This window comes from Chiloscyllium plagiosum, chromosome 25, assembly GCF_004010195.1.
Source record: "Chiloscyllium plagiosum isolate BGI_BamShark_2017 chromosome 25, ASM401019v2, whole genome shotgun sequence".
Lineage (NCBI taxonomy): Eukaryota > Metazoa > Chordata > Chondrichthyes > Orectolobiformes > Hemiscylliidae > Chiloscyllium > Chiloscyllium plagiosum.
Window position 1 is genome coordinate 28,521,304 of NC_057734.1, and position 23,282 is coordinate 28,544,585.

Below are 23,282 nucleotides of genomic sequence, written 5' to 3' on the forward strand. Positions count from 1 at the left end.
TTCCCCTGCCACTGCAGGAACTGTAAAACCTGTGCCCACAACTCCTCCCTCACCTCCATCCAAGGTCCTATAGGAGCCTTCCACATCCATCAAAGTTTTACCTGCAAATCCACTAATATCATTTATTGTATCCGTTGCTCCCGATGCGGTCTCCTCTACATTGGGGAGACTGGGCGCCTCCTAGCAGTGCGCTTTAGGGAACGTCTCCGAGACACCCGCACCAATCAACCAAACCGCCCCGTGGCCCAACATTTCAACTCCCCCTCCCACTCTGCCGAGGATATGGAGGTCCTGGGCCTCCACCACCGCCGCTCCCTCACCACCAGACGCATGGAAGAAGAACGTCTCACCTTCCGCCTCGGAACACTTCAACCCTAGGGCATCAATGTGGATTTCAACAGCTTCCTCATTTCCCCTTCCCCCACCTCATCCTAGTTTCTAACGTCCGGATTTGTCCGACCTGTCCGGCTCCTTTTCCACCTATCCACTCCACCCTCTCCTCCCTGACCTATCACCTTCATCTCCTCGCCCACTGACCTATTGTACTCTATGCTACTCTATCCCCACCCCCACCCTCCTCTAGCTTATCTCTCCACGCTTCAGGCTCTCTGCCTTTATTCCTGATGAAAGGCTTTTGCCCGAAACGTCGATTTTGCCTGTCACCTACTTGTCAGGTCTCTGCTCCTAAGGTGATGACCAAGGTTTGAAAGAGCCTGTCTCGGTGGGGAGACCTGGCTGAGGTGTTGCTGAGGGTATCAGTTCAGGAAGGCCGACGTTCAGCTGCCCATGTCAAATTACTCTAGCTTTGTCCACAAAGGCAGGGCATGCCAAAAAACACCACGGTAGGACACTCCACAAATCAGAAGGCTTTAAGACGGCCAGGATCAAGTGAGAAAGGATCATCACAGAGGGCAAGTTATTTTGATCTTGTTCCAAGCAAGATCTTCAGGACTAGATTCCTCCTTTCACAGCAAGGGCCTACCATGGGTGCAGTGATTATAATAAGGTCAGCCAGGTGGACCTCATAGAATAGGAGGTCCCTGATTGGGTCTGTTATTCTGGTCTGACAGATAAGAACAGGGATGTCAGATATCCTGTTCACTCTGAGAGCTGGCTCTGAGGGAGCTGGATCAGTGTCAAGGACTCTCCACATGTAAATCAAGGCTGATTTGGTGATGGGATATTGGCCCGTGTGGAGCTGTTTCAGTGGGAAAGACCTATTTTGTGAGTGCCATATTCAGGAGCACTACAACTATCTAACATCCTGAGCAGGAATACAGGAAAGAATGAAATCATCTTGATTACGTCTTGAATTGTGAGAAAACAGCAGCATAAAATATTTGGATAAAATAGACAAATAACTTTGAGAATTTGATTATTTGGTTTTCCCATAGGCAAAGTTTCTTTTTAAATAAAAACATGATTAAATTTTAGCCGCATGAGGTTGCTGCCACAAATCCAAGCATATTCACCTGAGTAGATGAAAATTTCTGAATGTTTTAAACTTTGATCCATCTCAATTCAATGACATATTTTCCCAGGCTATAGTTAAGCTTCACTTTCCCTTAACCATCAGCATGGCAGTGACAGCAATGACATTTAGAGCTTTGTTGCTTCCCTCCTATTACACACTTGTGTACAAACTACTTCACATATTTCAAAGGTCAAGAGTTAAACTCTGCAGATTTGATATCTGCCAGTGTTACAATCAATCAACACTTGTTCCCAGCAAAGAATCCAGCCATCTGCAAAACCACTACAAGGTGGTCATGTTTTAATGTAAATCATATTTGTTTTGAACTGGGAGATAATTTCTCTGCTATGGACACCCCTCCTCTTGCTTTCTGTGCATTTGAGGTTCGCTCCTGGTACAAACAAGTGACTTTTAATTTAAAACAACGTTCTGCAGATACTGGAGGTCGGAAACAAAAAGTGAAATTACTGAAGAAATTCAGCAGATCTGGCAGCATCTGTAGGAAGAAAGTGCAGTTAGCATTTCGAAGCCGGTGACTCTTCATTAGAACTGTTTTTATTTGCTTCGTGAGTGAAATGACAACCAGTCAAACCAAATTGAGCAAGAGCTGCTCAGAAAGCAGAATTCACACACATTTACTGTCGGAGTAATGGGTCTTTTGTAAATCATGTATAATTACATGTACATTAAAGTCATTTCAAAAGTCTCACTGAGAACAAAATACTGGAAGCTTAAACATTGACCAGAAGTATTAAAGCTATTGCTTTCTCCAAAGACACCATCTTCACTTATGCGTTCTCAGCATTCTCTGTTCTAATCTCAAAGCTCAAATACTGGTCAGCCTGTAGGCACCAGTGTACTAAGTCTGTAGGCACTGGCATATTGCGCCTGTAGGCACTGGTGTACTGAGCCAGTAGGTGCGAACATATCACCGTATAACCAAGTAATTTACGTAGACATCTGTAGCATTGTATCAGTCTCCTGTGGTCACTCTCCAACATCCAAAGAGTTAAAGACTGGCATGGACTTGGAAAATTCATATTGGAGAGTTTCTCCATGAGCCCACACTGACTGGACACCATACCAAAGGAACTATTACCCCAGATGCAGACTCATCTACATACCCACGGTCCTAGAAAGGATGGTGAGCGGAAGCTACAAGCCCAATGACAGAGCTGGCAACTCTCGAGCCTTAGCAGTCCCTGCAGGAGATATGAGAGTTGGAAAACATTGGAATTAAAAAGTTCACAGTGTGTTGGAGCAGAGGGGTGACTCCTCCAGCAACAAATTAAAGCTGAGAGTGAGGTCTTTGGAGGGTGGAGCTTTCAGCTCAAATAATTCACAGCCTTTCATAGAGGGAAGCACCTCCATGGAGGCCAATTCTGGCACGAAACCAGTCCACCAATGGCAAATCATCACCAACTCTTTGGGACTTTCAATATTAAATTGGCCTTCTGCCTTCGATCAACAGATCCACATCCCAGCTTACCCCCCCCCCCCCCCCCCCCCCCCCCCCCCCCAAGTCCCATTCCCTAATAGAGCAGTATACTGGCATCCATATCCAGATGGGTGGCAGACAATTTAATCCTCACCCTGGCCCAGTTTCCCACTCACGTTTGCTTTGAATAATATCTTTGGTCTTGCCATACACTGTGCAAAGCAACAAATCAACTTGGTAATTTTTAATTTCACTGGTGTGGTATAAATATCGAATAGGCAAGATGTGAAATTTTGCACAAAACTTCTTAAGGCGTGGTTGTTTTTCACAACTCACTTAAAACCCTGTTTCCAGGTTTCATTGAATGGCTCGTCAAAGAGAGCAACACCAAAGGATGAATGTCATCTGGTTGACTGGTGTCTGCTCTTCACGCCTGTGAATTTAATTCAAATTCCCACCAGAGCATAGAATCCATTTTGAGATACCATAACTGAATTGTGTGCATCAACAGCAATAAGAACAACGAAACATTCAGACAGAAAGATTTACACAGCTATAGCACAATTTATGACTCCCAATTAAGTGGATTCACTGTTGCATTGTGAACAGCTAATTGAGAATTTGAACAGCAGCTCACACAGCAGTTGCAGAGTTGAACTTCATACTGAACCTAAATGGCTCACACAGACTCAGACACTGAGCCACACTAACTCTGAGACTGACCAACACACTAAGCCAGACACTGGGCCTGGCATAATCATGGACAGTGGTACACACAAACTCAAGACTCAGCTCACAGCACATCTTTAGACTGTGGGAGGAAACCGGAGCACACAGTGGAAACCCACACAGACACGGGGAGAACGTGCAAACTCCACACAGACAGTGCACTGATCCACACAGAAACTGGGACACTGACCCACACAGAGACCGGGACACTGACCCACACAGAGACCGGGACACAGACCTACACAGAGACCGGGACACAGACCTACACAGACACCAGGACACTGACCCACAAAGAGACCGGGGCACTGACATACACAGAGACCGGGCCACTGACCCACACAGAGACCGGGGCACTGACCCACAAAGAGAACAGGACACTGACCTACACAGACACCAGAACACTGACCCAAAAAGAGACCGAGACACTGACCCACACAGACACAGGGACACTGACCCACAAAGAGAACAGGACACTGACCTACACAGACACCAGGACACTGACGCACAGAGACCAGGACACTGGCCCACAAAGAGACCTGGACACTGACCCACACAGAGACTGGGACACTGACCTACACAGAGACCAGGATACTAACCCACAGAGAGACCAGGATACTAACCCACAGAGAGACCAGGACACTGACCCACACAGACACCGGGTCACTGACCCACAAAGAGACCGGGACACTGACCCACACAGAGACCGGGACACTGACTCACACAGAGACCGGGACACTGACCCACACAGAGACCAGGACACTGACCTACACAGACACAAGAACACTGACCCAAAAAGAGACCGGGACACTGACCCACACAGACACCAGGACACTGACCCAAAAAGAGACCGGGACACTGACCCACACAGACAGGGACACTGACCCACACAGAGACCGGGACACTGACCTGCACAGACACCGTGGCACTGACCCACACAGAGACTGGGACACTGACCCACACAGAGACCGTGGCACTGACCCACACAGAGACTGGGACACTGACCCACAAAGTGACCAGGACACTGACCCACACACAGACCAGGACACTGACCCACAAAGTGACCGGGACACTGACCAACACAGAGACCAGGACACTGACCTACACAGAGACTGGGACACTGAAACCCACAGAGACCAGAATACGGGCCCACACAGAGACCAGGACACTGACCACACAGAGACCAGGACACTGACCACAAAGAGAACAGGACACTGACCTACACAGAGACCGGGACACTGACCTACACAGAGACCAGAATTCGGGCCCACAGAGAGACCAGGACACTGACCCACAAAGAGACCACGACACTGACCCACACACAGACCGGGACACTGACCTACACAGAGACCGGGACACTGACCCACACACAGTCCGGGACACTGACCCAAAATGAGACCAGGACACTAACAGACACAGGCACCTGGACACTGACCCAAAAAGAGACCGGGACACTGACCCACACAGACACCTGGACACTGACCCAAAAAGAGACCGGGACAGTGACCCACACAGACACCAGGACACTGAACCAAAAAGAGACCGGGACACTGACCCACACAGACACAGGGACACTGACCCACACAGAGACCGGGACACTGACCCACACAGAGACCTGGACACTGACCCATACAGACACGGGGACACTGACCCACACAGAAACCGGGACACTGACCCACACAGAAACCGGGACACTGACCCACAAAGAGAACAGGACACTGACCCCCACAGACACCAGGACACTGACCCCCACAGACACCAGGACACTGACCCCCACAGACACCGGGACACTGACCCCCACAGACACCAGGACACTGACCCACAAAGAGACCGGGACACTGACCCACAAAGAGACCAGGACACTGACCCACAAAGAGACCAGGACACTGACCCACATACAGTCCAGGACACTGACCAAAATGAGACCAGGACACTGACCCATAAACACCAGGACACTAACCGACACAGACACCTGGACACTGACCCACACAGAGACCGGGACACTGACCCACACAGAGAACAGGACACTGACCTACACAGACACCAGGACACTGACCCCCACAGAGACCAGGACACTGGCCCACACAGAGACCGGGACACTGACCCACAAAGAGACTGGGACACTGACCCACACAGAGACCGGGACACTGACCCACACAGAGAACAGGACACTGACCTACACAGACACCAGGACACTGACCCCCACAGAGACCAGGACACTGACCCATACAGAGACCGGGACACTGACCTACCCAGACACCAGGACACTGACCCAAAAAGAGACCGGGACACTGACCCACACAGACACCGGGACACTGACTTACAGAGAGACCGGGACACTGACCCACAGAGAGACCGGGGCACTGACCTACACAGAGACCGGGACACTGACCCACACAGACACCAGGACACTGGCCCACACAGAGACCGGGACACTGACCAAACAATGTCCAGGACACTGACCCACACAGAGATGGTGGCACTGATCCACAAAGAGACCAGGGCACTGACCCACACAGAGACTGGGACACTGACCCACACACAGACCGGGACACTAGCCCACACAGAGACTGGGACACTAGCCCACACAGAGACCGGGACACTGGCCCACTCACAAACTGGGACACTGACCCACACAAAGACCAGGATATTGACCCAGATACAGACGAGGACACTGACTCACATACAGACCAGGACACTGACCACACACAGAACTGGACACTGACCCACACAGAGACCAGGACACTGACCCACACACAGAACAGAACACTGACCACACACAGACTGGACACTGACCCACACAGAGACCAGGACACTGACCCACACAGAAACTGGGACACTGACCCACACAGAGACCGGGACACTGGCCCACACAGAGACCGGGACACTGGCCCACTCACAAACTGGGACACTGACCCACACAGAGACCGGGACACTGACCCAGATACAGATGAGGACACTGACTCACATACAGACCAGGACACTGACTCACACAAGCTTTTGTACACTACCTTACAGATAGAACTAAACTCTGACTCACATGTTTAAATACAACCTGTTCATCCATATGTTGGCCAAATTGCTGAATTGTGACACCCAACAACCCAGGTACACATTATAAAGTCTGTATTCTTTTTTTTATTTTTGCATCCTTGTTTGTGGACTGAGGGAAAGGAATATTTCAAAAACCAAGCCATAGGTAAAAAATTAAAAGGATGTTACCAAACAAGTGCTGTTTACACTGCTGTTTGTTCAAGCAGTGGGAGAGATTACTCCAGATGAGGTAAAGCCAGGGGCGATGTCCAAGGTGGGTTTTGGTCAGCAATGTTTGCTGATCAGTCTGTGGAATGCTGACTGGTTGTCCATGGCAAAGGCCTTCTGCCTGTTAACAAGTATGTGATTGGTGCCTGGGAGATGAACAGATTGTGAGTATGAATCTTTGTTCAGGAGCCAATAGGACTCGGAGAAGGGAGGTGCTGTCCTGTTGTCTGCAGTAAAAAGAAACACCTCAAGCCTGACAAAAGCCAGATTCTTTTCCCCTCATCAGTTGTAGTAAGTCATGGCTCTTAACCAAAAGGTCAGAGACTTTCAAGATGTGAACTATTCACCCTACGCCTTCTGAAAGCAAGTGAAAGTATCTGGAGAAGGAAGATGGAGGAGCAGTGAGTCCTGCCAAACCAAAAGGATCACTTCTACACAGTGGCTCAGTGGTTAGCACTGCTGCCTCACAGCAACAGGGACCCAGGTTTGATTCTACTCATGGGTGACCGTCTGTGCAGAGTTTGCATGTTTTCCCCGTGTCTGCATGGCTTTCCACGTGGTACTCTGGTTTCTTCCCACAGTCCAAAGATGTGCAGGTTAGGCTGGATTGGCCATGCTAAGTTACCCATAGTGTCCAGGAATGTGCTGGCCAGGCGCATTAGCCGTGGGAAACATAGGGTTACAGAAATGGGATAGGGGTGCTGGTCTAAGTGGGATGCTCTTTAGAGGGTCGGTGTGAAATTGTGGGCTGAATGGCCTGTTTCCATACTGTAGGAATTCTATGGAATTCTGTGGTCAGGTATCATTGAAATTCTCAGCTTTCCTTCTGCCCATAACACCCATTCCTTTAGTGTCAGCCTAGATGTGTGTGTGTGTGTCTGTGAGTGTGTGTGTCTGTGAGTATGTGTGTGTGTAGAGGGAACTTTGCAATAGAATTAGAGTTCTAACTCATAGAGATTTATGTAAATAATTCATAATTATTTATCTGTAGCTAGAATCAATTTATTCATAGTAAATATTGATCATTGTTTTCCAGTCGCCTGGGCCTGCTTTCTGTCAAGATGGGTCTGAAAAATAGTAACATTTTTAAATACTTTACTTCTGTGGCAATTCCAGAAGTAGGTGGGTTTGATTTTCATCTTGCTACCCCAGAGAGGAATAACAATATTGTTTTGAAACATTTAGTATCTAGAAAGTGTAGTTTGTCTTGTTGCTCTAATTAGCATTTCACCTGATCAGGACCAATAATGAAAAGCAAAGGTCATTTTCTGTGCAACCCTATTGATTACAGGCAGAACCTGTCTGTTTAGTTAATTCAAGGGAATGAGAAGATAGATGAGTCCTTGACCAAGCACTAAATTGTTTTTCAAGGACCTGAAAATTTCAAGAATTTGTACTTGTTCAAAGCCCATCTGTGTTTTTTCTCTCTTGTAGGTAGCTACTCAAACATTTACAAAATGATGTCCAGAACGCAAGTGCCTTCTGCACGAGCCCCTGCAAGCCAGCTCCAGCCCGGGAACTAGCCCACCTCTGCCCATTCCTGTTTCATTGCTCATTGCATGTTCATCTTTACAGTTGCACACAGTGTATTCAGAGAGAAACACTGCACAACTTCTCCATGTATTAACTGCCTGAACGTTTGATTTTTATGGAAATATTTTGCTAAAGTCTTGGATTTTCTTCACTTTTACAAAAAGTAAATGCTCCATACCTGCACTAAAATAATTTACTGTGGGTGAGGGAGCAACTTTTTTACAAAAACTCTCTTCAGTGTAATTAGTTGAGTCTTCTGTGGTTTTAATTTGCATTTACCTTGGCTAGAAATATTTGCTGCTTTTAAAAAAAAGTTTATTTAATCTGCTTAAAGTAAAATATAATATTTGGTTTGTGAGGCTGGCATTTGTCTATTATTGACTGCACATTGCAAAAGAGTCTGTTTGCAGACAATGACATTGACATATTGAGACGATATCAAGTCAAATGTGACCTTCAAAGGTTGGGCCAATTTGCAGTATTCCAAGCTCTGGCTGTACCATCACATGTAGAAAACGGTTTGAAGAGAAGGCAATAGATTTCACAAACAAGCTTGGCTATTTGGGCTATCTAGCCAATTCTTCCATAGAAATTCAGGGCACCAATATTCCAGCATCCATCCATGGCAAATTGGTTTACCCGTGATATACTGCTCATAAGACCATCCCAAATATACTTATTCATTGCATAATGAGCTGTTTGCCTTTTAATAGTTTCTAAACATCTTCAGCTTATTTTATTTTCTGATTTAATTCTGAAACACGCTATGGATAACCTTCATGATGAAGTGCTTATGCCTGAAACATCCTACAACTCCCTGTATAACAGAACTGTGGAAATACCTTTACCACATAAACTGCAGTAGTTCAAGAAAAGGTGGTAACCTTAAAGTTAGAGAGCCAATGGGAAGCCCTCTAGCACCAAAGGAGCTGTGTTATCATTACAGATAACGCAGAGACTAACGCCACTAATACCATAGGGAGCCCTGCAGACCAAGAGGAAAATTCACAACAGTCGCTCTCTGATCAATGGCCTTCATGGACCTTTTCATTGACTTAAACTACCTGTGGCAGATAATGATTCCATCCCAATCCAACCATCCTGAAAACGGTTTCATGGTTGGAATGGTCTCTGCAAAGCGGTGCTCCAGCTGTCAGACTGAAATTATTTTCCCACTTTCAAACTGGGCACAAAATGCGTTCTATGACAGTTGCCAATCACTTGGTTAATTCCAGATCAATAATCCTTGACCAACGCTCGTGAACTGATCCACAGTCACCTGATATATTAATCAGAGTCTAGAATAGAGCAGTGCTGGAAAAGCACAGCAGGTCAGGCAGCATCCGAGGAGCAGGAAAATTGACGTTTCGGGCAAAAGCCCTTCATCAGGAAACATAAATTTTCCTGCTCCTCGGGTGCTGCCTGACCTGCTGTGCTTTTCCAGCACCACTCTAATCTAGACTCTGGTTTCCAGCATCTGCAGTCCTCACCTTTGCCTGATATATTAATCAGGCAAAAAGAAACTTCAGAGAGAATTACACATTAACGCTTGGTATTTATGATGATTATCTAAAACAAAAGATCAAACTGTCGTCAGTGACTGTTCATCCAATCGGACAGTCTTGGATCTCTCCCCAGCCTCTTTGGATTACCAGCTTCCTCTAATAATGGAGACAATCCAGAATGCACGCAGGCTCTTCAAAAGGCAGAGCGTCAGAATGGCTCAGGAAGGAATCATGATATCCACAAGCTTGCAAATCATTCACAACAACTACAGTATGCCTCCACCATTGGTGTGGGTATTCTACACATAATTTTGTTTTGCCACAAAGTAATCAAAGGCAGCAGGGTCATCAAATCCAATTCCCTCAGCCTACTCTTTGATCTGAAGCAGAGTTGTCCAATTTCATGTTAAAAGGTTTCATCTCCATAAAATCTGTGAAGTTGGAGTGGGCAGCAAAGTTCAATTGATACCTGATTTTACAGAAACTGCATGCTAAGACAACACCATGTTTCCCTGTATAATGATGGCAAAGCATGTATACCACAAACCGTTTCCTTTTAGTCTGTCACACTTTGAGGCCTTATGCAGAGCACTCAGCCATCAAGGCAGCTTTATCTCAATGACACCAACCAAAGTGGGATGAACCTACTAATCCCATGTTTTTAGCACGTTGTCATGCTCAGAGAGAACAAAGTTGGACAAGCAGATATGTAACAATGTTGGCTTATCTCTTTTCAATGCTCCCCATGTGAGTGTAAAAGTCAGTGAATTTATATTAACATGTGTGTTCCAAATTTCCAATAGTTTGCGCTTTGAAGCACTGGGTAATGATGGAGTAAAACTGCATGAGGGAAGTTACAGGAAACCTTCTGCCTTTGTAGCTGTAAAAATCCTGATAACTGAGAGTGAACGGTGAGCGGTTTAATGGCTTCCTTCTGTAGTGTAACATTCTATGATTTTATGGTAATAGGTGAAGACCTTTTCCAACTGAAGAACAAGGACCATCTCATTTCAGTTGTCCCTTATCGCGTCATTCAGTCACTGACATATATTCAGAACATGATTGTTCGATTATTGCAATATCAGTATTAGTTAAAGGATCACTTTCATTAATTTTCCTTCTTTTTCTATACGAATCACCCCAATGGAAATCAGGAACTTATGCTTCTGAATAATTACGCTTTACTTCCACTAAATTGCATTTTCAATGTAGTTCTCATACATTTTGTAAAGAATGTTTTTAAGTTGGCAATCAAACAGCTGCCCTCTGAGCTTATGAAGTCAGGATATGAGTCACAGAAATGACTTAATTTTCTTTGGTTTTTCACTTACTATTCCATATTTATAAGATAAATTACACCATATGGAATATCAACACTATGGTACTCTTTTTCTTTAAAAGTAAAGATGAGGTGTAGTTTGCACAGAGTGGAGTATGCTTCTCCTGTTCAGCCACATTATATAATGCTAACAGTATGTGATAACCCCTACAAAACCCAGAGAAATCACTAACCAATTTCCTTGTGGAGCTCATTAAGTATAAGCTCCCTTAGCAACAGGCAATGGCCTGCCCGGCTAGAATTCATAATCTGAGCCCTTCATAAAGTATATCTAGACGGCAATCCTGTGGTGGAGTGGTAGTGTCCCTGCCTGTTAAACAGGAGGTCTGGGCTCATGTCCCACCTGCTCTTTTGCTATGTAATAACATCGCTGAGCAGGTTGATTAGGGAAAAATAGATTAAATTACAAACAATAAAAGCACACCCAGGGATGGGTCTGCAGAACTGTCTGCCCCAGCCTGGGACTAGCCTATTTACACCTTGACTCTATTTTAGTTCAACAATAAATGATGTTCCTTTCAAGTTGGGCTTACTGAGTTAGCAGACAGTGTTCGAGGTATTTTGTATGTTTAGTCATTCTTGCTATCTTTCGTGCCTGGTAAAAAGGACGTTATAATTTGTTCACTGGTTTGTCACAAGTTAAACAAAGAAACAGTCTTCTGCTCATCTGTACCCACAGGTCTGGATGCAAGCTCAGTAATGTCTCAACAGAGAGTTGAGAAATGCATGAAACAAACACAAAGACATGACATAACATTGTTGAATGTTCGAACTGGAATTCTTGAAAAAGGCTGTAACAAGGTTTAAGTGTAAAGTTACACATGTATTGTGCAAATCACATGTCAATCACACCATTACAAAATACTGAGCAAAGGCAAATGGTTTCTCTGTGAAGTCTCCTACCATAGCAAGAGGTACAATCTTTGTAATGTCCCTCTGACTGACGTGCAGCTCTGACACAGCTTTGTCCTGGTCTATCTGGGAGGTCCTGCCGGGGTACTCCACTTGCCACATGATTCGACGAGTCACCGACAAACTGCTGAAGTTATCCATTTCAAAGTCCATCTGCATGATCTCATAAGATGCACCATCAACTCTGTAAAGAACATTGATTCATTAGGCTCTAAAATGATTTCTGATTAAATATCTTTGCATCAATAAAAACAGATCTACTCAGCACCTCAAGAGTTGCCTTTTTTCAGTGTTTCCAAGGTCAAAAGTAAAAACAAAGCAACATTAGTTTTTCTTTTTAGAATTTAACTTGGTCTAAAGCAGATGGTTCATTAACTTTTATCCCACTTTTAGGTGCCCTGATTGTGTAGGACTACAGTAAAAATAATGTAAAATGGAGCACTCATTCAGAGGCACACATTCAGGTGGGTAGCTCAGTGATTAGCATTGCTGCCTCGTTGCCCCAGGGATCTAGGTTCAATTCCAGCCTCGCACGACTGTCTGTGAAATTTACACGTTCTCCCCATGTCTGCGTGAGTTTCTTCCCACAGTCCAAAGATGTGCAGGTTAGGTGAATTGGCCAAGCTAAATTGCCCACAGTGTTCAGGGATAAGTAGGTTAGGTGCATTAGTCAGGGATAAATTTAGAATAATAGGGTAGGGGAACGGGTATGGGTGGGTTTCTCTTTGGAGGGTCAGTGTGGACTTATTGGGCCGAAGGGCCTGTTTCCATACTGAAGGAATTCTATGATACTGACCCTTAATAGGCACAGAAGAACAATAAGAAATGAAGCTCATGTTGTTGAACTGTATGAATATTTGACCACAGAAGAGCTTGGTAAACTTTGGGAATGCTAGCTCCACATCTGACCAGCCCCTCCTGATTGTTGTGCAAGAGAATACCAAATGTTTTTTCTGTATCGAGAGTGTAAGCCATCACTAAACAAAAGATTTAGCCTGTCCAGAAGGAATTTGCAAAGTAGTTCGTCAAGGTCCACACAGCTTGCCTCACTGGCAAGGAAGTATGATTTGAATAAAACTACTGCGTTAAGCAAAATAAATCACACCCACATAATTATCAAAAGAAGTAAAAGCAGAGTACTGCGAATATTGGAAATCCAAAACAAACACAGAGAATGCTGGAGAAACTCAGCAGATTTGGCAGAATCGGTGGAGAGAGAAACAGAGTAAATGTTTCGAGTCTGGTTCGACTCTTCTTCAGAATAAACAAAACGAACAAAAATAAAACAAGTTTGACAACAACAATGATGAATGCCCAGAAAGGCATGAACATTTTGCATGGTTGTGTCAAAGATACAATTACTTTCTGAAGCAGAGTAGAGGACCAGGACCGTGTTACTCCACACTGACTGCACATCCCCTTAAAAAAAGTGACCCAGTCAATACCTACCCCACAACAAACATCACGAAAACAGATTATCTGGATATTGATATTTTAAGAGCTTTGTTGTGTGTAAATTGCCTGTTCCATTTCCTACATTACAACATTGATTACATTTCCAAAGTGCTTTATTCGCTATAAAGTGTTTTGGAACATTCTTAGTTAGTGAACTGCATACTGTAAATTCCAGTCCTTAAATAACTAAGCAGTTTGATCTTCAAACATATAAAACATATTCTGTTCTTTTAATTAAGTTAAATAAGCAATTTAAACTTTGTGAGAGAAATATAAAATCTCTCCCACCTAACAAATGCCATTGATAACGTCTTTAATCTTCACAACTTTAATCTTCATGATATTTGTTTCAGCATAATGGAGTAGTTTTTCATCTTGACCACTCAGGTCTTGCCTGTTGATTGGACTTACAATGGCGCTTACAAAACCCCACAGATTGTTCATCCATTCATTTAAATAGGAAGAAAATCAGCAAGTTTATGTCGAAACCCAGGATGATCCATTTAAATGCTTTCTTATGTGAATAAAATCCCAATGATGAAAATCTGCAGAATTTCACGGCTTTGATAAATCCAGTGATTCACGGTAAATCATTCTTCATGACAAAAATATTTTACATTAAAAGAATCTGAGCTTCAAATTACAGTACACATTCAACTTAGCCACCACATTCATGTTCTAGCAATCAGCTGATTTGGGATTGGAAGCACAAATTGCCCTTTCCATGTGCTGTGGTTATTATTAATGGTCAACTAATCTGGCTGGCAACTGGGCATTCTCCTTTTAAAGGTTTAGCCTTACAAAAAACACTAGGATTATGCAGGTTGACATTCAGGCAGGTCTCAGAGATAGGGGCACAAGGAATCATAGCCATACAGACTGCAGAGCAGAGGTTAACTCTGACTGCTTTACATGCACAACATCAATCAAAGCTGGTGGATTATTTATTAGCAACATCAGGTTTGCAATTTGGACCTAAAGGGAAGGCAGTTTGTCAACACAAAAAGAAGGAGGGCTGTTGGTTAGGAAATTCCAGATGTTGAACATTTAACAAAGAATTTGTGAAAGTTGTTGAACACCACTAAATACACAGCTCAACATTACAGTTATATCATTTACTAATAGTTTATAACGCATTAATGCTACATAAGTCAATGATGTATTAATGGCCTAACCGAAAGAAAGAAGCAGAAAATAAATTGGAAAACATTCAGTCATTAATTAAATAATCTTGGTATCCAAAGGTGAGTGGCAGCACTTGACTAAGTGTGCCATCAAAGAGCCTTATCAAAACTGCAGTCAATAGGAATCAGGGGAAAGATTACCATTAATTAGAGATATGGAGCACAATGGAAGGTGGCTGTGATTAATGGAGCCCAATCACCTCAGCGTGAGGAAATCCCTGTAGGAATTCCTTAGGGTACTGTCCTGGTTGCAACCATATTGCCTGTTTCATTGGGTGGGGCTGATATTGAGGGTGATACCAATTGATTATGACAGAATGTAGGTAAGTTATCAGCACAGCCAGGTCAGTGACAGGTAGAATTACATACAGAGAATTGTGAGGTGCTACATTTTGGAAGAAATAAAGGGGCAGGTCGTTTGGACTAAATGGCCAAGCTCTAAGCCAACATGCCGAGATTTAAAAAGATTTAAGAGTCTATGTGCATAGATGTTTCAAGATCCCAGCACGCATTGAGAGATTGATTAGCACTAATGAAACTTAGGCTTCACAAGTCGAGGTATTGAATACAGAAGCAGAGAAGAGATGCCCAACCTCTTAAATCACTATATAGGCCACAACTGGATTATTTCAGTAAGTTTTGGTTACCGCACATAGGAAAGATGGAGTCTTGATAGGAAATTGACCAGAATAGTTCCAAAGATGAGGCATTTTAGCTATAAAATTAGGTTGGAGAAGCTGTACTGTCCTTGTAAAGCTAAGGTGCTTGAAATACACTTTTATGGAACTGAATGAGATTACAGCCCGAGGGTTCACTCCCCATTCAGCAGCACTGAGTCAATTCTAGCTGGGCAAACCTGGCCGGGAGGAAAACACACCACATGGGATCAAGGTTGGGTGGATGAAAGTGGGAGGCATGGCGGGCTACTTTGGAAAGAGCTCAGAAGCTACCTATTGCAGAGGTGGACTAGGTGAAAGGCCAGTCTTGCTGCAATGGCATTTATGATCGAAGCTGTGACAGAAAATTGATTAAAATTTAAAGTAAAGCACCTTACCCTCACACCTCATAGCCTCATCTCCCTCTGCCCCATCCATGTCAACTTATGCAAAGCTCATGGCCCCCACTAATGCTCACATGGCACCACACACACATCATGCCATAGTATGACTCTTTATCCACATCTATAGTCCCTATACCCTCCTTGCCACGTCAGACCACCAATGGTCCCTCACACCTGCCGACGCTACTACTCTATACAGCATGAGAAGAGGGTGCTGATTAGTTGGGCTATTGGTGGCACGGAATGCAACAGGAACAGCTAACCGTCTATCGTGTTTATCAGATGAGGCAGGCCGACTCTGATTGCTCAAGGTGTTGTCATTGGAATTGCAGAAGTGATTGGAGTCTCCATGACCCTTTTCCCAGTGAAAAGATGCAATTTATGAGCGAGTTTCTCTTCACAACATAAAATAATATATAGGTAGCTTTTTAGAAAATGTAAATGCAATATACCATGAGCCCAAATGATAATCTTAAATTGGTTTTCATTCTTAGCACTGCCTGGATTTTTTTTTAGTGAATGTTATCCAATAGCAGCATCAGATCTATTGTTGGGCATGGTGTTCTGAGACTTCAAATCATAAGCTGATAAAATGTGATCAAGAGAAAAAGCTTTGACTCCATGTTGCTTTTAGCAATAATTAAGCTCTACTACCAAGGGATTATTTATTTTCCAACTCATGCCAATCAACTACCACCCTTTGCCTTTACATTTGCCATGCCAACTTATTGAGTGTTCTCATAAGCAGGTACCAGGACCGATGCTGAGAAAAGACAATGTTATTACTGTCTACTGATGAATTCACTTTTTTAAAAAAAAAATTACTACATTTAGCTTCCTTTGCTCTTTTAAGGTATGCTTGCCTTCATGGGTCAGGGTAACAATATCCAATTTGACAAGTCATGCTGCAGCTTTACAAGAATTTAGTTAGGCTACATTTGGAGTATTGTGTGCAGTTCTGGTCACCACACTATAGGAAGGATGGAGAAGCTTTGAGGAGGGTACAGAAGTGGTTTACCAGGATATTCCCTGGATTGGAATGTATTAATCATAACGAGAGGTTGGACAAACATGGATTGCTTTCACTCGAGTGTATGAGGCTGAGAGGCAACTGATAGAAGCATATAAAATTATGAGAGGCATGGAGGGGGTGGATAGTCAGAGACTTTTTCCCAGGATGGAAATGGCAAATACAATAGGGCACAGGGTTGGGTGAGAGAGGGGTATGTTTAAAACAGATATGCATTACATACAGAAGAAGACTACGCTATTAGATAACCTTTATAAATCATATAGAGAACGTAGAGTGTTGTGGCTAGTGGGTGTACCCTCAGTCAGCACTCTATCATTTATTCTGTAATGAAGTGCCAGAAGACATGGACCATCTGCTTAGAACACGGGAACAGGAATTGGGGCTGGAAATTTCAACAGAAATGTGGGATGACAACTGGGAAAATGCCAGAAAAACCTCCATTAGTAACAGAACCCAGGCCATTCAGTTGAAAATACTCCATAGGGCTCATATAGCACCGGAATGATTGGCAAAATTTAGGGCAGGAGCATCTCCAATGTGTCCCAACTGTAAAATAGAGGTGGGCACTATTACACACTGCTTATGGACAGGCCATAAGATCTGCAAATACTGGACCAAAGTAGCAAATGCCTTGACAGAAATCTTGGGAATGGAAATTAGAGTAGATCCAGTATCTCTTATCCTGGGCTTCTCGAGCTTACCTTCTCTGGGTGTGCACGGGAGGAAATTATTTTCCATTCTCTCCTTTTGTGCAAGGAAAAATATCTCAGTAAACTGGGTGACTGAGGGCCCTCCAGGACTTCCGAATTGGCACAGATTAATCATGGAATGTATTCCCCTTGACTTCCTTACAAACATGGCGCACCAAAAAACGGAATTATTCTATAAAATATCGCAGCCCTTCTTGAATTACATAGATACAGATATTTCGGCCACTTTGTCACGGGCTTTCATCTAGTTGAGGTAACGGTTCTGGCTGGTCCGGGACCCCTTGGGGGAGGAATCCCGCATGAATACGGGTTCTATTGCGATTTGATGTTAATTCATTCCGAGCATGTACTTCACTATTTAATTACTATGTTATCCTTTTTTTCCTTTTGAGTAATGTAAGATATTTGATCATACACTCTGGTTAGTTATAGGTTAGATTAGTAGTTAGTTGAATTTTGTCTTTTTCTTTTTATGTCTCTTCTTTTTGTTTGACAGATTTTGGCTATTATTTATTTAAGATTTAATTGTATATTAGTGTTTGTAGTTGTGTTTTTTTTATTTGTAAGCTTGTAAAAACATGTTAAATTTTCAATAAAAATATATATTACAAAAAAAGAGAGAGATATGCAAGGTGTGTTCTTTACTCAGATGGCAGTAGGCACCTGAAACGCACTAACAGGGTAGGTGATAGAAGCACATATGATAGCAATGTTTAAGAGGCATTTAAACAGATAATGGAAAGGCTGCGAATTGAGTGATACAGACCACGTGGAGGCAGAACAGATTCATTTAGAATGGCATCATGGTTGGCGTAGTGGGCCAATGGGCCTGTTCCTGTGCTGTATTGTTCTATGTTATAAAAACAAGCATAAAAACAAACCTTTATAGTTGTAATTCAAGACGTCTACAATGGCATGGAAATGATGGTTAAACTATCAAATGACAGACAGCCCACTGTGATAATCAAAGGTTGCGAAATCAGTCATGTAATAGTGATGCTATAGTAATAGCCACCAGACCTACATTAACATCAAGAGTGAAATATCCAACAGTGATTTTTAACAACATTTCTGATATTTTATTTTAAATTGGAAAGGGCAGGAAATTTAATGCATGGACAGATTGAGATTTCTTTTTATAGCTTTCCTGACAATTTAATGAATTTATGCAATTTTGATTCACATTCATGCCTACTTTTACCAATCCCTAAAGGCATGTGACCTCTCATAGAGACATCCTGGGGCCATATCCAGAAGGGTACCTTACTTCTTCAAAGAGTTTTAGCAGCTTCAGACATTCTCTCACCAGATCTAATATATACAATGCATGTTTTAGATATCCCACTAGGGATAATTTGGATCTGACCAAGGCAGTTGCATTTTAACATATACAGATACCTCTAACTCACAGATGTACAATTCCAACCCTTTCCCATTCTCCACACACCCCATCCTTATGCAAAACCTCGTGCAGATCCCTGTGGACTCGGAACAGGTCTTCTGGTTCTGATGTTAGTTTCATTGAGACAGAAAGCCTTAAGACAAAAGAGCAGAAATTAGGCCAATTAGTCCATCGACTCTGCTCCACCATTCAATCATGCCTGATAAATTTTCAGCTCTGATAAATTTTTCAATCCCATTCTCCTGCCTTCTCCTCATAGCCGTTGATCCCTTTAACAATCAAGAACATATCTATCTCTGTCTTAAATATACAAGTGACCTGGCTTCCACAGTCTTCTGTGGCAATGATTTCCATAGATTCACTACTTCCTGGTTTCCCCTCATCTCCATTCTAAAGGATCTTCCCTTTACTCTAAGGCTGTGGCCTCGGGTCTTAATCTCTCCTGCTAATGAAAACATCTTCCTAATGTTCACTCTATCCAGCCCTTTCAGGTTTCTGCATGTTTCAGTTGGATCCCCTCTCATCCCTCTGAACTCCATTGAGTATAGACCAGAGTTCTCAAATGTTCCTCATATGGTTAAGCCTTTCATACCTGGGATCATTCTCATGAACCCCCACTGAACCCGCTCCAGGGCCAGTACATCCTTCGTGAGGTACGGGGCAACAAAATTGCTCACAGTCCTCAAAATGTGGTCTGACCAGAATACAATAAAGTCTCAGAAGTACACCCCTGCTTTTATATTCCAGTCCTCTCAAAATTAATGCCAACATTGCATTTGTTTTCCTGACTATCAAACTCACCCTGCAAGTTAACCTGAAGGGAATCCTGGACTTGGACTCACTTTGCACTTCAGATTTTGAATTTTCTCCCCATTTAGAAAATAGCCTATGACTCTATTCTTCCTACCAAAGTGCATGATCTCACACTTTCTCAGATTGCATTTCAACTGCATCTCTGACCTTATGAATATTCAGTAATAAATTTGCAAAAAAACAGTTTCCATTAGCTGATGGTACAAGGACTAGGAAACACAGACTTAAGATACTGTGTAGAGATAATAATTTGGACCCCACTGCCTGAGAGGAGCATTGGAACATTCAGCTACAATACTCCAGGTGTGGTGCCAGCCAGGATCTAGATCATTGCAGCCAGACACCTTTATTTATTCACATTATTTTCCAACTGCCATTTTCTAGCCAGTTCACCTAGCCAAAGCCTCTTGAAGCTTTCTTGCATCATTTCTACAATTATGTTCCCACCTAGTTTTTTGTCATCAGCAGATTTGGAAATCTTATAATCAGAGGTTGGCAGAAGTGGAAATGGTGAATCATTTCTAAAGGAAATTGAATGGGTACTTGAGGGAAGTAAACATATAGGACAACAGGGACAGAGCAGAGAACTGGGACTGTTTGGATTAGTCTAGACTTGATGCCACTTAACTTCTTTCTGTGTCATGATAACTCAATAATTCCATTCTAAATCTTCCACTCAACATAAGGTCAGAATTGAGGAAAACTGCTGTTGATTGCTGTACTGTGTGCTACTGTGGAGAGTGAAGCAGTTTGTGATCACATGCACCATGACATTGATAATATTCCAACTTGGGCTGATAAGTGACAAATAACAATGTGCCAATTAAAGTGCCAGGTAATTACCATCTGTAATACGAGAAAATTCAACCATCTCCCCTTTACAGTCAATTACCATTGTCATTGTTGAATCCTATGCCATCGAGATCTTGGAACGTACTATGAATCAAAACTTGAACTGGATCAGTCATGTAACCAATATGCTAACATGGGGGCAGGTGACAGTGTGGAAATCTGTGGCGAGTAACTCACCTCCTAAAGCCAGAACTCCATCCGCAAGACAGAAGTTGGGCACCTGATAGAATATTCTCCACTTGCCTGGCGGGGTAGAGTTTCAACAAGACTCAAGATATTTGACACCATCCAGGACAAAACAATCCACTCATTTTGGATTCCATCCATAACCTTAAACATTCATTCCCTCCAGCACCAAAGCACTGTGGCTGCAGTGCCTACCATTTACAAGTTGTACTGCCATAACTACCAAGGCTCCTTCGGCAGCATCTGCCAAACCTAGGGCCTTGAACACCAAGGAGTATAAGGGCAGAGGACACATGGGTGTACCATGACTTAAAACTTCTTCTCTAAGATTCCACCATGCTGTTCTTGTGTTATTCTATACATCAGCATTGCTTGACGTTCACTGAATCAAGATTGCAGGATACTTATGTCAGATGGACTGCAGTGATTTGCATAGGCAGCTCACCACCACCTTTTCAAGAGCAGTTAGGAATGGTCACTAAATACTGGCCTTGCCAGCAGTGCTCACATGTCAAGAGTGAATAATAAAAAAATGAGGGTAATGCATAATCATAAATTTCAGTCAGGAGTAAAGTGTACATTATTAAATATCTATAAACACATTGCATACATATCTGAGTCGAACTATAGTTTATGTATAGGAGGAGAAAGTGAGGTCTGCAGATGCTGGAGATCAGAGCTGGAAATGTGTTGCTGGAAAAGCGCAGCAGGTCAGGCAGCATCCAGGGAACAGGAGAATCGACGTTTCGGGCATAAGCCCTTCTTCAGGAAATGGATTTCCTGAAGAAGGGCTTATGCCCGAAACGTCGATTCTCCTGTTCCCTGGATGCTGCCTGACCTGCTGCGCTTTACCAGCAACACATTTCCAGCTATAGTTTATGTATAGCCTGGCCAACCAACATGACAAAGGCTAATGTCTATCATTTATTATTGTGGCTTTGTTTAATGCAGCTACGCTGAGCCAAAGCCACTTTAAAGTGGCAACCCAGACAAGTCCAGCGTCAGCAGAGTCTTGCTATCCATAAACCATTTGATTATATGCCAAATAACAAATCTGGCAGGAAGGCTTCATTAATAAATTGCAAACAGAGGAAACAATTAAAAAACAATTTGGGAATTGAAAGGAAGTGGTGAAATTATCGTAGTGAAATTAGCTTCCATTCCAGTCACTTTCCTTTTCATTTGAATTAACTTTGCATTCTCTAATAATTATTGGGATATTCTCAAATCCTCAAATGGTGGTCAGGAAACTTACACTTTTGTTACTTCACGTAAGATTCAAAGTAGAACTCCACAAAAGATTACTGAATGGAAAATAACCTTCTTTATACTTTTGTTAATATTTCTTAAAACTGTGGAAATATATACTGTACATAAGTTCCCCAGATAATTATAATCTTCAGATAATTCTTCTGAAATATTCCTACAAAATGTGTTGAGACACCATTATACTGGTATCACAAAGTATATCATGATGCAACTATTCTACTCATAGAAATCTATAAGTTAGGAGCAGGAGTAGGCCATCCAGCCTTTCAAGCCTGTTCCACCATTCAACGTGATCATGGCTGATCATCCAACTCAGTACGCTGTTCCTACCTTCATCCATACCTCTTGATCCTTAAGAACTGTATCTATAATAATTGAAAACCACATGTCGTGACATCACAAGTCCATTTATTTTTTTAAGAAGGCCCACATTTACTTGATGAGTTCACTGGTCTACCACCACAGCTCTGGTTTGAATCTTATTGAACTCACCTGAAAAATGGCAGTGGCCTACTTTTGCAAGGCCCTTGTTGCCTCCTGGAGTTTCCAACATGGGGCAAGCACTGCAGAGTTCTAACGCTAATCAAAAGTAGCAAAAATGTAATGAGGCACTTCAGAGTGAAATACGCTATGCGTAGAAAGTCATATCAATTGTACTACTGGCAGTTTGAAATATCTTGCTCTCAGGCTGCATTTCTGATATGGTATGATTCACTAAAGATGAAGACTGTTACAACTGAAAAACCCGGATTTTCTTGCCATTTCTGTGAGTTTTAAGTTGAAATGTTTTTGTTTGGAAGCATACCCTGCCCCCTGTACCTAGACTACACCTCCTCCCACCCTGCCCCCTGTAAAAACACCATCCCATATTCCCAATCCCTTCGTCTCCGCCGCATCTGCTCCCAGGAGAACCAGTTCCAATACCGTACAACCCTTCTTCAAAGACCGCAATTTCCCCCCAGACGTGATCGACGATGCTCTCCACCGCATCTCCTCCACTTCCCGCTCCTCCGCCCTTGAGCCCCGCCCCTCCAATCGCCACCAGGACAGAGCCCCACTAGTCCTCACCTACCACCCCACCAACCTCCATATACATAGTATCATCCGTCGTCATTTCCGCCACCTCCAAA

At 43.2% G+C, this 23,282-nt stretch overlaps 1 protein-coding gene across 9 annotated transcripts in view; it reads right to left on the bottom strand.

Annotated features, from left to right (window-relative positions):
• LOC122562703 (transmembrane protein 132C-like) overlaps positions 1-23,282 on the bottom strand; it is a 1,065,724-nt gene that overhangs the window by 351,184 nt on the left and 691,258 nt on the right. For 8 of the 9 annotated variants that reach the window (XM_043715795.1, XM_043715796.1, XM_043715798.1 and 5 more), the window contains one exon: positions 12,180-12,372. In XM_043715795.1, coding sequence (XP_043571730.1) covers positions 12,180-12,372 — 193 coding nt within the window. Of the gene's footprint in view, positions 1-12,179; positions 12,373-22,644; positions 22,664-23,282 lie in introns of those variants that run through there. The other variant, XM_043715804.1, reaches the window with a different exon arrangement.